The sequence below is a fragment of the Cupressus sempervirens genome, chromosome 4 (assembly GCF_028749045.1).
Source record: "Cupressus sempervirens isolate cs-2001-9-10 chromosome 4, ASM2874904v1, whole genome shotgun sequence".
NCBI lineage: Eukaryota > Viridiplantae > Streptophyta > Pinopsida > Cupressales > Cupressaceae > Cupressus > Cupressus sempervirens.
In genome coordinates, this window is record NC_143121.1 from 255,398,516 (window position 1) to 255,414,871 (window position 16,356).

The 16,356-nt window shown below is 32.4% G+C and overlaps 1 protein-coding gene across 1 annotated transcript; it reads left to right on the forward strand.

Annotated features, from left to right (window-relative positions):
• The first annotated feature begins 13,981 nt into the window (after nt 1-13,981).
• On the forward strand, nt 13,982-15,940 carry LOC149560950 (uncharacterized). The gene is made up of 3 exons (XM_089827712.1): nt 13,982-14,063; nt 14,351-14,835; nt 14,942-15,940. The coding sequence occupies exons 1-3, from the start codon at nt 13,982-13,984 to the stop codon at nt 15,938-15,940; spliced, it is 1,566 nt and encodes a 521-aa protein (XP_089683838.1).
• Nucleotides 15,941-16,356: the final 416 nt, after the last annotated feature.

The window sequence follows — 16,356 nt, forward strand, 5'->3', positions numbered from 1 at the left end:
CTATTTGAATTGCATTGAGTTTAGCTTTTCTATAATCCAATTCTTCTGTGGTATAAACTCTTGATGTTGGGGTGTGACTAGAATGTCAATGATAGGTCCAGTATAAGGAAGTGGAGAAATGGATGTTGTAATCATAGGTTGACTAGGTTCTTCCCTTATTTTCAACTTTCCTTGCCTTTTCTTCAAATTTGAAATAATTAACTATATTTCATAAATTTTTCTTCCCCTCTCATCATAGGCTTCTAACACCTTTTCAAACCTAGTGTTCAACTCAATGAATTTTTTCTTGTCCTTCCTTGCAACATCTATGTTGAAATCAATAACTTTTTTACTCACCAAGAAAATAATTTAACTGCCTGTATCAGAGATTGTATACACCACAAGACTTCCTGGAGGCATTAAATTTGAGACTTCTTGGAGTTTGGATTCATCCATATTTTGAATTGACCACACCACAAGAGCCTTAAGATCTCTATTTTATTTAAACCCCTTATGGGCTTTCGGAACCTTCTCCTCAATTTTAAATTTAGTATCCTTTTCTTTCATGATTGAATAAAAAATTATTGCATTAGCAATGTCCCATTTAGATAGTACTAGAGCACTAGCATCCTTGAGAAATTGTCTTCCCACTTTAGAGATTATTTGGCCAAAGTTTTCCATTAAATCATCTTTCAACTCTTTGCCAATCCCAGAGTCCATTCTACTCGACCCTGTTTCTTTGGCTTTATTTTCTTACAGTTTACCTCAAAATTGGAAATATTAGTCCTCTACAAAAATTGAATGAAGGCTCTAGACTTGACAAAGTCATCATTAGAAACAAATTTATTGGCAGCCTACTTTATGATAGGATCCATTTCCCTCCCCTTATTATCCTCAACTATGAGGTATAAATGTGAAATTGGGGGTTCTTGAGGGATTCCTTCTTCTAATTCTGATGTTGGTGTTAAAACATCATCATGACCTCCCACTTGTTTTAATTTATCCCTTAATGTATCCTCTTTCAAAATGTATGGGATTCTTAGAAGGTGAGTGCTCTTACATTCTTGATGAAGACCCCACTTCTATCTTTTTCTTCTTGGTTGTTGGTTCTAAAGGTGGGCTTTCAGAGTCATGCCTATGATAGACTGGCACAAGATGTTCTTCCACCTTTCTAAAAACTACATATCCAGGCTTTCTTTGAAGGGTATACTATCCTCGACTGATGATAGTTCTTCTTAATAATCTTCTTTCCACCTCCTTGTAGGATATTTCTTTATTAATGCCTCCTTTTCCTCATTCAAAGTTTGCATATTTCTAGCAAAATTTGTCATCAAATATTATATCTCTCAAAGGATCATATTGACTATCTAAAGTATTAATGAATTCAAAAACTCTACTAAATACTCTTCATTTTTCCTTTCTTACTTCTTGTTCTTGCAAGGAAAACTCATTTCCAACTATATCCTTAGGATAGTAAAACACATGATTATAAGCTTTACCTTTAATTCTTTGTTTAAATATTTCATAAAATCCTTCTAGGGCTATAAACCTAAGATGAAATTAAGCCATCTAATATTTATCTAGGAACTTACCCAAGTGTCTCCATCCTCCCTTTGTTATAACAAAATGGTGAACCATTGTAAAGCTTCAAAAAATTGTCCCTTTGGATCTTGCTACCAATTCTCTCTCTTCAAACCCACCAATTTGCCACAAAAATTCAAAAAAAACCTACCTTTAATGGTACTTAGTAAGGTAGGACATGAGGCATCCCTTGTAATCCATATACTTTTAAAATAGTGTAGAAAAAGTATGGGATAATATCTTCCCAATTGTGACTAACCTTCAAACTCTAAGCAGGATCCTTAGGACTGATCAACTTCAAAAGGGGTTTAGGAATAATGCCCTCATATATTGTCAAAAATATCAATTGAATCAAATAAAAATGGCATCAGTAACCTCCCAAGTCATATCAGCATTCCTTAATTGAACTAGAAACGTCTCACCATCTCTTTCTCATTACAATTGCATATCTTTTTCAAAGACATAAACACCTTTAAAAAGACACATGCACGTGAGAAATGTATACCAAACAAGGGGTTTATCAATCTTACCCTTACTTATGCCCATTAACCCGTTATGTATCTCTTTAGCCAAATAGGAAGAAAAATCAAATCTAGAGGTCATTCAATATTGCAATATCTGGGCCATCATGAATACTAGGGGCATTGGGACATGTTTATGTTCATCCATGCCAAAAATCTTATAGAGAGAAATTTATACAAAGCATGTACCCTAGAATTGAAATACTTCTTCAAAAGATGCTTTGGGGTAGAAGGTGTCACAAAATGTTCTTATAGTGGTACACCTTTAATATATACCCTTTGTACATCATATCTTACCTACAAATCATCGAAATTAGTCTTCTAATATATAGTGGTGTTGGAGTTCAGTATATAAAATTCTCTAATTTCTTCAACTATAACCTTAAAATGCTTATCCCTAGAACCATTCTTTACCATCTGTAATACAAGGTTGTGGTACATCTTGGCCATCATAGTCAACAAGTCAACATCCATAAACATTCCTAACACAATAAGATTCCCAACATCAAATTCCAAGACATTGTTCAATGGTGTATTAGGGTTCCTCTTTGAAAACCATCATTCAAATAGTTGTAGGCCACCAATTGATGTCTCTTCATATCTCAATAAAACTCCCCTATCATACAAGCCTTCATGTATTTTCAATCTAGGGCTTCTGGGAACTAATGTTTTTCCTTTAGCAGTTTCATTAGTTGAGGTTGTCAATTATTCCAGGAATTCATCATGGACATTCCTGTGTTCATATTCTATCTTCCCAAAGAAATTCCTTTATGGAGGAATCTTTCCCAAATTATGATAATTTCAAGATAGAAAAAATTTTACTGAGGAGGGTAATAATCTTACTAGCACTTCTTACAAATCGCAATTGTAACAAACTTCACTCTCATTGTAACAATTCACAATTTGAACAATACTAAAAATCTAGCTCTATTCCCTATGGTCAAATGTTCACACACTGTGCAAAATGAAGAAAAGGCATGTATATTTTATTTTTAATTCATTCACATGAGGAAGGTTTAACTCACCACTAACTTCTACAACAATCATATGTGCATGTGATGCAAAAGAGTTTGAAAACTAGCCATCGATATGTATTACATCTAATAGATTAGATTGAATCCTACTAGTGACTCAGAGTTATGCATATTGACATGATAACTAAATCAATCATACCTTGCTAGTTGGAAACCATATGTCCTATTTGCATCCTCTCTATATCAGTAATGAAATCCTGTGACAAGCTTCATCCTATTGTTATGTCATGATCATTTAAAATTTCACAACTTTGAATAGAGACATAATGACAATCATAGATCCATACTGCATCAACTGATTCAGATCATTCTAGGTTTGTTAGTTGTTTCTTAACAAGTGGCCCACCTTGGAAATGTGCCTTCATGTTGTTATGTCACCATGATTAAGGACCTTGCATCCTTTTGTAGCAACAACACAACAAGCATTGATCTATTTGGCATTAGATGGTTAGGATTGCTTATTAATGTATCATATCACTAGGCCCAAAGGGACATGCATCAACATGCTGCATAGTCAGTGTGATTAATGGCCTTGTTACTCCTTATGGTGACAAAGAGATAATCATTGATTTCAACTTTAATCAATGACTAGGAACAATACTTTAACAATTGTTTATAGTGAACCATGAGCAAACCACAACTTAACACCTGTCATTTCCTAATGCAATATCCTATTCAAGCTTGCAAAGCTTCTTGTCCCACCCTATCCACATGTCTTCACGTGGCTATGTTGCAATGGTTAGAAAGCATGCACCTTCTTCTGGCAACTATGTGACCACCATGGATTTTATCTGCATCCAATAGATGGCATTTAAACATTGATATCACTGCACTCATCTTGACCCATTGGACATGTTTCAAATGGTCACTTTGTTGCATTGTTTAAATAATATGCAACTTGGAATAGAGATAATGCGACCATCATTGATCTGCTTTTAGATCAATGGCTAAAAAGTTTCCATACTTTACTATTTCATAGGGATGCACTAGACATGTGAAAACTTCCTGCATTCTCGCACTCCTTAAAAACTAGGTACTTCTCCATAGCAATAATGTGATGTCCATGGATCTTTAATTTGATCAATGATTGGGAAAACACTTTAAAACATGTTTTTTCTAAGCTGTGAGCCAACCACAATATGATAGCTATTTGGTGATGACATGACTCCCTTCAAAATTTTATGCACTCACCACATCCATCTATCATAGTCTTGCTATGTCGTGATGTTTAAAATGAGCACATGTTCTCATAGAAAAGAAGTGATAATCACTCATTCTTTTGGCATCTAATGGCTGACATTTATTGTTTGAGTTGATGGATTTCTTTGGTCCCACTAGACAGGTGTCAAAATCTTGCTTTGTCTTAAAACTTAAAAAACCTTCACCTCTACATAGTTACATCACGAGAACCTTAGATCTAGGATGAATCAAATGTTTACAAAATATCTTGTCGCTTTAGTTAACCAAAAACAATTAAATGACACACAAACAAAGAAAGATGTAACTGTAGGTAAAATAAAACAAAGGATAAAAGGAACTAACCCCATGCTTCAAAAATTAAAAGCTAGGTAAACTAAAAACCTTAGAAAAGGATTAATATAATGAGAGGAGTTTAAACCATTCTATTACACCTACTCAAAAATTTCTAGAAGAAAATAACAAGGCCATTGAAATTTAAAATTTCAAAATCATTTTGAATCATAAAGGTACTTAGATAAGGACTAAAAACGTGAACTACACAGTCCCCCATTCTTGCATCTATTGTAAAAAATTTATATTTTTTATGACCACATATTCCGAGACATGAAAGCTAATTGGATTTCATGGATGTAAAATTTTTAGAATTATTTTTGTTGGATGTATTCTTAGTGGTAAGGAACTTTAGATTCTTGTTATATAAAGTCTAGTAAAAATAAATTACGCATCTCAATTACGTGAGTCTTAAAATTTTGTAGGACAACTTCAAATCACTTTCATGCTTATACAAAAGGTTTATAACAAGTTCCCTAGTTATAATTAATGTTTGAGAATCACAATCATCGAATTTAATTTGAAAACAATATGTTTGTTGTTGTGTAGCTAAAATGACCCAATACATATGATATGTATATGTGTTTATATGTATATGTATATATGTGCATATGTATACACACACACACACACACACACATACATATGTACATATAGATAAATATGTATACATGTGTGTGTGTGTGTGTATATATATACATGTGTGTGTATATATATATATATATACATGTGTGTGTATATATATATGTATGTATGTATGTATATATATATATATATATATATATATATATGTATGTATGTATGTATGTATGTATGTATGTATGTATGTATGTATGTATGTATGTATTTATCGATATGTACATATGTCTATATAAAAATACATATATTTATCTATATATACATATATGTATGTATGTATGTATGTATGTATGTATGTATGTATGTATGCATATGTATGTATAGATATACATGTCTGTGTGGGTGTGTGTGTGTGTGTGTGTATCTATATATCTATACACACACACACATAGAGATATATGCATGTATGTAAATGTTAGTTATCTAATTAAATTTTGGTATATATAATTTTTCACAATAAATAGAGATTATATGTTGTATTGTACTGTATTGTATTATATTTACATGTTAAAAACACACACACACACACACACACACACACACACACACACAGAGATAGAGAGAGAGAGAGAGAGAGAGAGAGAGAGAGAGAGAGAGAGAGAGAGAGAGAGAGAGAGAGATGCATGTATGTATATGTTAGTTATCTAATTAAAGTTTGGTATATATAATTTTTCACAATAAATAGAAATCATATATTGTATTTTATTATATTTACATGTTAAATTGAATTCATGTGGAAGTGATCCTATCAAATATCATCTTCCATTAGTTGTTGATTAGATTACATTAATAAAGTTGGCTTGCAAGAAATTCATTTGATTACCCACAAAGATACCTAGTAGCCAGAAAATGGTTTTGTAATTAGATGAAGTTTTTAACTTAATTGATAAGATTTCAACACAATTATTGGATGTGCATAAGTACATTGTGAGTTTCCTTAATTTTTTCATGGTTCGAGAAAATAACTAATAATGAAATGTAGAATGTATATACAGCATCAACTTGAAATGACCATTTGTTTATCCTTGTGCACATGAAAACTCCCATTGTGTTCATCAAACCCATATTAAAGACAAAACATAAATAAAATGTTCTAAAATTGATGTATTACTTACGAATTTAACTTATGTGAAGTTAGTGATAATGAGCACTTGTACTTTTCCCTTTCTAAAACTATAATAACTATGAATTACAATAATTAATATTATTGCAAATATATTAATTATTATTAATGGTAATTCATAATAATTGATATTATTGTATATACATGTGTGTATACTCATAGGGAAAGGACCTTGATCCTAAATTTATAATAAATAAGACACAAAACAACCCTAGAATCCACCTTCAAGCTATTATAGTAGAAAGTCCTTGAAAGAGCATGTATTGCAAAAAAATAATTAAAAAGGGGCCATACTACTCCAGCATTTATCTTGACCCTAACACTACTACTTTAAGTATAGTCAAAATAATGATTTATCAAAATCAACAAAATATATCAACGAGAGTATCTATTTAGCAAAGTATGAACAAACTTGTCTTGATCATAGCCCTTAAGTCTAGCATAATCCATAAAGTAGTAACTAAGAAGTAGACTAATTGTGGTAATAATTAATTAACATTGTCTAGCATAAGAAGCAAAGCAAAAGGACCAAAATCCTTCAGGATTAATCTCTTTGTGTTAATTAGACTTAGTAATTTACAACTAGTTTCTTGAAATATTCTTCAACTTGTCCATCCACTTCTTATTTTCTTTTTCTTTTTCCTTATCATTGCTCTATTATTTTACTTTTTTTATTCTCATGTTCTTCCTCATTCAAGTCTTTGATAAATAACCACATTGGAGACAATTATCTTCATCAATCCTTCCATGACCTTGAATAGAGAAGAGAAAACACTAGTAAACTATTGTTTGGTATGGGTAGAGGAAATGGTATATTTAAGATCTAATCAATATAAGCTTGAGTTCTCTTATGTGATCAATAATCTTATTAGCAACACCCCTTTCATTATTAGCTCTAAGTTAATTGAGCAATTATCCACATTTTTTTCTTCATCTAAAATAGGGGAAAACAAGTATTATTTCCTAAGCTATGTAGATCATTCTAATTGATAGTTAGGTCCATAGATTTTTAGTTTATCTCTTCCCACAACTCCTCTTCCCTCTCTTTATATTTTTCACCCTTATAATTGGTAACGAAATCACCTTCCTCTAGTTCCCATTTAGAATCAATTTTGGGTACAACTTCCTGCATTTTCTTATAGTTTAGTCCCTTTTTAATAGATGGCCCAATATGTAATGCCCTACCAAGGGTCCCAAAAAAATTAATCTAAAATTTCATTAAGTTTGCCAAAAAATTTTTATTTATTTTAAACATGATAGTAAAACCATTCATAACATTCGCGGAAGCAATAGCAACAATTCAAATACAAGTAAACATAACATGCATAACAAGTTACATTCTTTAAAGATCCCTTAACATTGAATCACATCTAACATAACTAGTCATCTAATATCACATCCTTATGAAGTAACAATGATACATCCAACATTCATGAATTACATTTTAGATTTCTCAATCATTCACTGCACATGTCACAAGGTATGAAAGGCTTAAGAGAATATACATCCGTATAAATAAAGTACTTCATCATCCAATATTAATCCATGATGCAATTAAAGTAAAAGTAAATGAAACCACATGCCATACATGATACATCATCATCATAAAGATATAAACATCCATCATAAAGGATAACCATATATCACAAACATAAATAACTAAGTGCATGGTTCCTCCCAACCATAAATAGCATCATTAGACCATCGTGGGCCCTAGCCATCCCTCCGTACGTAAAATTCCAAATCACCGAAGAGATCATCGATATTAATATAGTAGGAATGTCACACCTAAATCATACTACATCATATGCAGAAAGTAATCTAACATGAAAATATAATCATAAGATAACATCATCTAACATATGCTAATCATCAATATAAAAAACATACCAGTAAATACATCCATCATAAGGTATATTACCTATCATAATGATCCAAAAACAGAATGAAGATAAATACCAACGAAGAATACTCCAGCCACAGTGTCTCAGATAGATCTCAAATGATAAGAGTGGAAATACACTACCACCCGACCGCATGGCACCTAAGTGGTCCACTCCCACTGTGCTAAGGAGATAATCTCAAGTCCCAAATAGGTTATCCAAATCACATAGCATAAAACTCTATATGTCTAGGAATCCTAAAAGTATACTAACTCAAAAGTTCCATCACACAAAACCGACATCTAATTCCCAGAGGCACAAAAATAAGTACACCACCAAAAGTACACAAAATCTATAGAGGAGACTCAGGCTACATACTAGGGAGTGTCATCACATGGCTACTTGAGTTACCCTGGACTAGTCTCTCATTAGACCTCGGATCCTCAAGCATTGAGTTACCCTAGACTGGTTACTCTAAACTCCAGACCCTCAATGTGGCACATGTGGAAACTAAGAGCCCTCTCAAGAAGATGATGCACTCATCCCATCCTTAGTCTATACAAGCACTCAAGGCATGGGTGGATCAAATATCTCTAACTTATCTTTTTAATGTGTTTTCCCCTCATAAATTTTAATTACTAGATTATCACTTATTACATAACTTGCATTAGGTTACCCCGGTACTGACCACTTTGGACCCCGGACCCCTATGCAAGCCACTCCCATAGTCATGTACCTAGACAACCTCTCCTAAGAACATAAATCCACAGTTGTGTCTCATACCACAACACTCATAAAGATCAAACTCGGTTCCTTTATAGGAAACCTGATAATAAGATGGTTCTCCCATCCAAGAATACATAAAACTCCTCAAGATAAACCTAATAAATATAATCTCCAATATGAATCACAATATCCATTGGTTCTCAACAAGCAACCAAGAATATCTCAAAATCATACTAATCAAAGACTCCAAAATGGTTGAGTCAAAACATATCACAACATGACATCATAAATCAACATTTTAGCCCCACCATGGTGACTGAAAAGTAATCCAAGGATAACTAATCAATGACTCAAAAATGATTAGCTCAAGTATCTCATTCATAAGAATCTTAGCTTCACACATGAAGACTGAAAAGCATTAACAAATTAGTAAACACGACATCTCATAGAGCATAACATCACATAACCATGGTTGGGTTTATAAAGATCAGAATTAAGATGACATCACAATTATAAGCCCCAAGCCTCTAGTAGACGTCCTATAACTGGTCAACACTAGTCAACCCAAAACCCAAAACAAGAAGCATAGAGAAAACACAATGCAAACACATGTTTTGGTTTACTAAAATCACATGGATGAGTTAAGTGTAGAGGTTTCCAATTTTCGTTTCAAGTAAACTAAGAGTAATCATTTGACCTACAAGTCAACCTGTTTGTTCCTCGATAGCATTATTCTTTCCATCATTAAAATAATATTCTAAAAATAGCTGAAGGATAAATATTAAATCATTCACTTTATTTTGCTAAGATCAATGTTAGAAATTGAATGACTCTTCTTAATGTTACTTCAACTTTTAACATAAATCAAGGATCATTATTCATCTAAATTATAAGAGAGCCAATTACTACTCTTCAAATAAGAAGATTATAACTTTATTAAAATGATCAATTTAATCAATCAATTAACATAGGTACACCATCCATGACCTATTAACATTCTAATAGTTCTCAATAAATATTACTAAGTCTCACTATTAAAATATCTAAGGTCATTATTCAAGTCATGAGAGTATGACTTGTCAACTTTGATATACATACTTCACAACTTCGCTAGAGGAATCGATATTAGCATATCAATTAAAACTTTATTACATAACTTAATTATTAATTAAATCTAATTAACTCTAATTAATTTAATTAATAATTACATATCCATGGCAAGGTTCCAATTAATATCAGTTGACTAATAACTAACTATAATTTTGTAAGTTAAAAGTCAACTATAATCTAGTACACAAATATTCATATTCATAGTTCAATAACTTGTTAATATTTAATAACAAGCTATATTGAGAATCTTATTAATAAATCTATAATGACCACATTCGTCATTCTTTCAATGAATACTAATATTCCCTTGATAAAACAATTAAACTTCTATTATCAATTAAATCTAATTAATTCTATGATTAAATTAACTAGTAGCTATGTCAATAACTACATGATTATCAGCTAATAATAGTTTCGTTCATTAAGAATCAACTATGTATCACTCCATCAATGTTCAAATTATTGCTTTACTAATAAAAAATTATAATAAATCTCCAATATTAATATCTCAACTAAATACCTCCTATGTTGGTTGATAAATAGATTAATTATACTTCTTCTACTATTAACTAATCTTAATTAAATTAGATTAGTTAATAAATCATATAAAACTAATGCATAAAAATAAGATTCTACTAAGGAAAGATTGCAATAATATCTTTAATTCATTTCATGTTTTGATATATTATTTTTGTGAAGTTTAAGCATAAAGAACTCCTGGTTATGGGAAATGGAGAAATATCTGTCTTTGAATAAAATAGTCCCAGTACGAGGGCCATATCTCCATAATGAACCATTGGATCAGGCTAAAATTGAAATACGTTGGAGAGGGCCAAGTTGCACCAATTCTGACTGGAGTGATCGAATAAATTCGATCATGATAAAAAGTTATAAATGACTGAGTTCGGGTCTATCCAAGGGGCAGCGACATGACAGTTTGTGATGAATTAAGAATTTCTTCTAAAACGTAATTGTTCTCTAAATTTATCCATTAATTTCTCTAATAGGTTTGACTGTAGATTTAGAAATTCTTTTCAAATCTGTTTATCAATTTGATTCTAACTCAAACCCAAACCCGATTTAGATCTAATTCTTTCTCATTTGAAACTAGGGTTTTCTAATGAGTTCTCTATTGATTTCTTTTGCAACCAAATAAATACATATCTAGATTCTAATTTCAAATTACAGATTCAATCATAGAGAAGTTTTGGACACATATAACACACACGATGAAGACAGGAAGAGAAAGAGTGCAAATAGAATAAGCAAAAATCACAAGTGCACCCATGTTGTCTATATGACAACTCTCGAGAATTTGCAAACTCTTAATTATTAAAATAATACATAGTCATTAATATAATATTTACTTTTCTCTTTTTAGTTTGATTTATTTATTTATTAAATCTCATGCACTAACTTTAATAATTCCACTTATTTAACCTTAATATATTTATATTTTAATCACATGAAATCTAGAATCTTTTAATAATTTTAAATATATTTTTCACTTTTAAATTTCATTTTCAAAACTTAATTGCTAAATTATTTATTAGCTTTAATAATATTATTATTTAATCATTTATTTAAAAATGAACTCCAAATTATTATTAAAATAAATATTGTCACATTCCAAATTTAAACTTATAACTTTTATTTTCAAATTTAATTATTTTATTTAATTAATTTTCCAATTAATTAAATAAAATAAATATTAAAATATCATATTAATTTTTTATTAAATTAAGCCATTAATTAAATCTTTTAATTAGGCTTAATTAATAGAAAATACTCCAAAGACTCATAAAGTGAAATATGAAAATCCATCATACAAAATCAAATCAAGGGTTAATATCATGAATTACGTTATCCAACGTATTCGAAGGGTACTCAACTCAGATACTTGTCCTAATTTCCAATTAGAACAAATGGCTTAAAGGGTTGGGATTTGGACTTGAGAATTTATCTCCCCTCTCTTACCATTGAGATAATGCAATAGGGTATCCTGACAATTCAAGGAAGTCAATACCCGATACCTACAACTTGCAAAAAAAGCATGCATGTACAAGCATAATATATACTAAACTAAATAGGCAATGGCAGGAAGTGGTGCATCGTGTAGATCCCGACTAGCAGGTGACTACGACTCCCTTCCTTAACCTCATCAAACACGCCATACAAAAGCAAACATGCACACCATACACATGCGAGTATGAGGTAAGTATCTATAAGAAAACACGTATGATGATAAACCATCTAATCTAATCATTATCCATAACTGAAAGCAATGTAATAATCATCATGCATACATGAAATGTGAAGTCTAAGTGATCTCATCACATATCAACTGAATCCATAGCACAATAGCACAATATTTGATAATCTCAAAATAATGTTACTAACTAACATAAACCTAGGCTAACATAGTCTGACCATGATAGCAAAAATGTGACCTAGGGGCAGGCACTACACAATACGTTTCTCCAAAGATCATGGCTTACCTTATTACTTATTTATTTCTTAACTTGCTTTGTGTTATCATCATCCTTCTTAATTTTAATCAGAGGGATAATTTTCTTAGCCCCTTCACTAGTTTTTTAATGTTTTTGTAGGGCTAAGCTTGAAAAGATGGACATTTATTTTAAAAGATGTGTTATTTAATAGATTAGATTCGAGATTATTTTTTTTGGTCATCTTTCACATAACACAAATACATTATTTTATAATTATTATAAATACTTTTAATAGAAAATAGAATATAGAATATAAGAAAACATACTTAAAACACTTTAACTCAAAGACAAATATTTATAATTTTAGTTCTAAACATTAAAATTTGTGAATTTGAATTTTTATAATCATTTTTTGTCTAAATATATTATTTTATAAATGCTAAAAAACTTATTAGCAACAAAAGAAATTCTTTATAAACTGTCATTCAAAAGAAAATCATATGATCAAATTCCTTTATTTTGCATAACATAATGAACAAATAAGAGATCACACTTTTTAGAAAGTAGGAGCTATTAAATTTTAACAATTCATAAATAATCTTCAAAATTTTGTTTTAGATTATATCATGTATATATTTTACATCAATATTTGAAATCACGCTCTGTCAAGAAACATAAGGAAAAAATGTCCCTGGCAATGTATACAGAAATATGCAACAAAATCTAGAAATAATTTAAGATTTTAAAAAAGTGGCATTAAGACTATGGTTTTGTTTATTGTGATATTTAAATGCTAGACTTTTGCATGTCAGGAATCTTAGACATCTCCGTTCACGTTACTTTCTAAGCTCGAAACCTATTTTATTATGAGCAATAGTTTTGACTGTTCTACTTTCTAAGCTCGAAACATATTTTATTATAATCAATAGTTTTGACTGTTCTACGGGGCAGATGTAATCATTGAAATCTTTTTATTATAAGAGTAAATAATGCTAACCACTATGAAGGTACGTCGTCTGCAACCTACATATTCTTCACGTTGTGATACGTTTACACTGCTAAAATGGCTTAAAAAAAACTCTGTTCACATTGTTGTTTACTCTGATGCATAAAATGTAGTCTCGATTGCTCTTTTGTTAGCCTGCCCGGGGTAGATGTCTTCTCCAAGTCAACGGAAGAAAGCGTACGTACAGCAAAGGGCACAGTAAAAGACAAATACTCCCACCCAATGGGAACTGAAAGATTTTAAGATATTACGTTTCTAAAATATTCTCTCTAGTTGAGCGGAGGAAGAAGGAAGGAAGGAAGGAAGGAAGTTCATTCTTTAACATGCCATCTTTCTGGGTTAAGTGACTTAACTATATAAAGTTAATGTGGATTGATATTCTTCAAGTTGGGAAAAGCCATGGCAGCTAAAGGGCAACAAACCAATGGCGAGATCGATGCTAAAACAGCTTTAATGGTTGCAATAAAAAGAGGAGATTCAGGTCATATTTCTGCTTGTTCATTTCTAATAATATGTTTTACTTTATGGAGACATGAAATGTCTAAACAAGATCATGTATAGAATGCTATATTGGGAATTGTCATCTCTCTTTAATTATCATGTGTTCTTTGAAATATTATTGGAAAAAATTGTTCACACAAGTTATGATCCCACTAGTTTGTAATCTCTCGCCTGTAGTGTTGCATAGTTTGTTAAAATTGGATACAGCAATTCCTTAGTTCGAAAAATGTGTTTTTTCTAAACTAGTTTTGGATGTCGAAAATGCAGATGAGCTGAAAAAAATATTGAGTGGCGAATATGGCGATCGAGTAGATCTACTCGATGTACGGCACAGAGATGGCAATACAGCCTTACATGTAGCCGTTGGGAGAAACTACGTGCATATAATAAGGCAGTTGGTATCATTTCAGCCCAAGCTTTGTTTGCTCACTAATCGTGAGCAAGAAACTCCGGTTTGCATGGCAGCGAAATTGGGGCATCTGGAAGCACTGAAAGAGTTGATAGAATCCAAAGAGTTGATAGAATCTGTTAAGGAACGGAATAGGTGTGGAATGAACATCCTACATTTAGCCGCTCAAGTTAGCCAAGTGCGAATTGTTGATTACTTGAATAAATCAGACAATTTAAATTTGTCTGGTCTGGTGAATGAGGGACTTGAGAGGCCTCAGGGACCTGAAAAACCTCCAAAGATAAAGCCCTTGCAATGGGGAGACACTCCCCTGCATATTGCAGCAAGGAACAAAAACTTTAATGTAAGCTGTAGTAATGCACACTCTCTTTTTTTCTGATGTGCGATCCAATTAAAAATAATAATCAGTGTTTCTTTTATGCTTAAATATTAATGTGTGATGAATGCAGATGGTAATTTCGCTGCTGAATATACGGGGCATAAACAAGGAGGCGTTCAACGAGGCAGGGCTAACAGCTCTGGACATTGCACGAGAAATCACAGAGTACCACGAAAGTTACCAGATAATATCACTCCTGACAAGTCACCCTCCCAAGAACAAGCCATTCCTGTACAGTGCTCCAAGGGTGAGTGCCGCAAAATACAAAAATGCCACTAAGATGATTGATGAAACATATGATGCGAGGCGGGAGAAAGAATTAGTGGTGGCAGTGTTGTTAGCCACAATGTCATTCACAGCGGTCTTCACCATTCCGGGCGGTTTCAAGACGGATCTTAAGAACGGAGAGAGAGAGAAAATGCTGGGCATGCCAATTCTCATTGCAATCGATTCCTTTAAGATGTTCGTCATTTTCGATTGCCTGGCATTCTTTCTGTCGCTGTTTGTGGTGCTGATGTGGCAGATGAGTTCACCTCTTACCACTGGAGACAAGGTGTTGTTCTTGGTCATCAGCAACTTGCTGGTTTGTGCTTCCTATGCATTTACGGCATGTGGTTTCATGGCGGCAGTGTATACAATGCTTGAGTACAAGCATGGTAAGCTGGCCTGGTTCATGTTTTGGTCTTCCGTCATCGTCGGCTTCTCTGCCGTTCTCTCGTTTCTCTACTTGTCCGCGAGGTTTTCGGTGAAGCTGGCGAGATTCAACTGCCTGCGGGGTGTCCATCCTTTCCTTCGCGACCGTCTCTTCGAGTGGGTGTGGCTCAGATTGGAAAGACATGGGGTTTTGGATCTCGCTCGGAGCTTCAAGCTCAAGTGGCTTAATTTGTTTTACGGCTATAATTTGAGCATACATGAACGTAGGCCTAAAGGAAGTGGCCCCTCTGCCGAAATCATGTCACGTGAAGATGGGAATGACTCATCAGAGCAAAGAGTAGCCGCGCTCTGTCTGAATGAAGGAGTCTATCCAAACGGAGAGCTTAAACATCACACAGTAAAGCTTGATTCTTAGGTTAAGAGCGAGTTATATTATCATCATAATTATTTCAATAAGAATTAACATGCTCAAAGTCAAAATAGGAATACCAAGTTATAATAAGACGAAGGGACTGCTCCTGTAGATTTGATTTATTTGTGTGCCATTAGAGTAAATAAATCTAGCTTCAGTGTGAATAATTCATTTGTTTCTTCACGGCTTATATGATGCAACACCAAACATTTATTTACACCCATTGTTCATATATTTTCTTGTGCCAATTTGTGGACTAATGATTCTTAACTTAGAATGTATATAATAATAGTATATCAACAAAATGTGACAATAAAAATAAGTTTGCACTGTGGTAGGTGGTGGCTTGGTTAACATTGTGATAACTTGGTCGATCTTGTGTAGGTATATTCTAATACTACATCTCACATTAGATCAAA

Bases quoted from the DNA above. Each gene is read 5' to 3' on its own strand.
- LOC149560950 (XM_089827712.1), top strand. From the start codon at position 13,982: ATGGCAGCTAAAGGGCAACAAACCAATGGCGAGATCGATGCTAAAACA. The intron at 14,064-14,350 runs GTCATATTTCTG...TCGAAAATGCAG, and splicing joins AATAAAAAGAGGAGATTCAG to ATGAGCTGAAAAAAATATTG. The intron at 14,836-14,941 runs GTAAGCTGTAGT...TGATGAATGCAG, and splicing joins CAAGGAACAAAAACTTTAAT to ATGGTAATTTCGCTGCTGAA.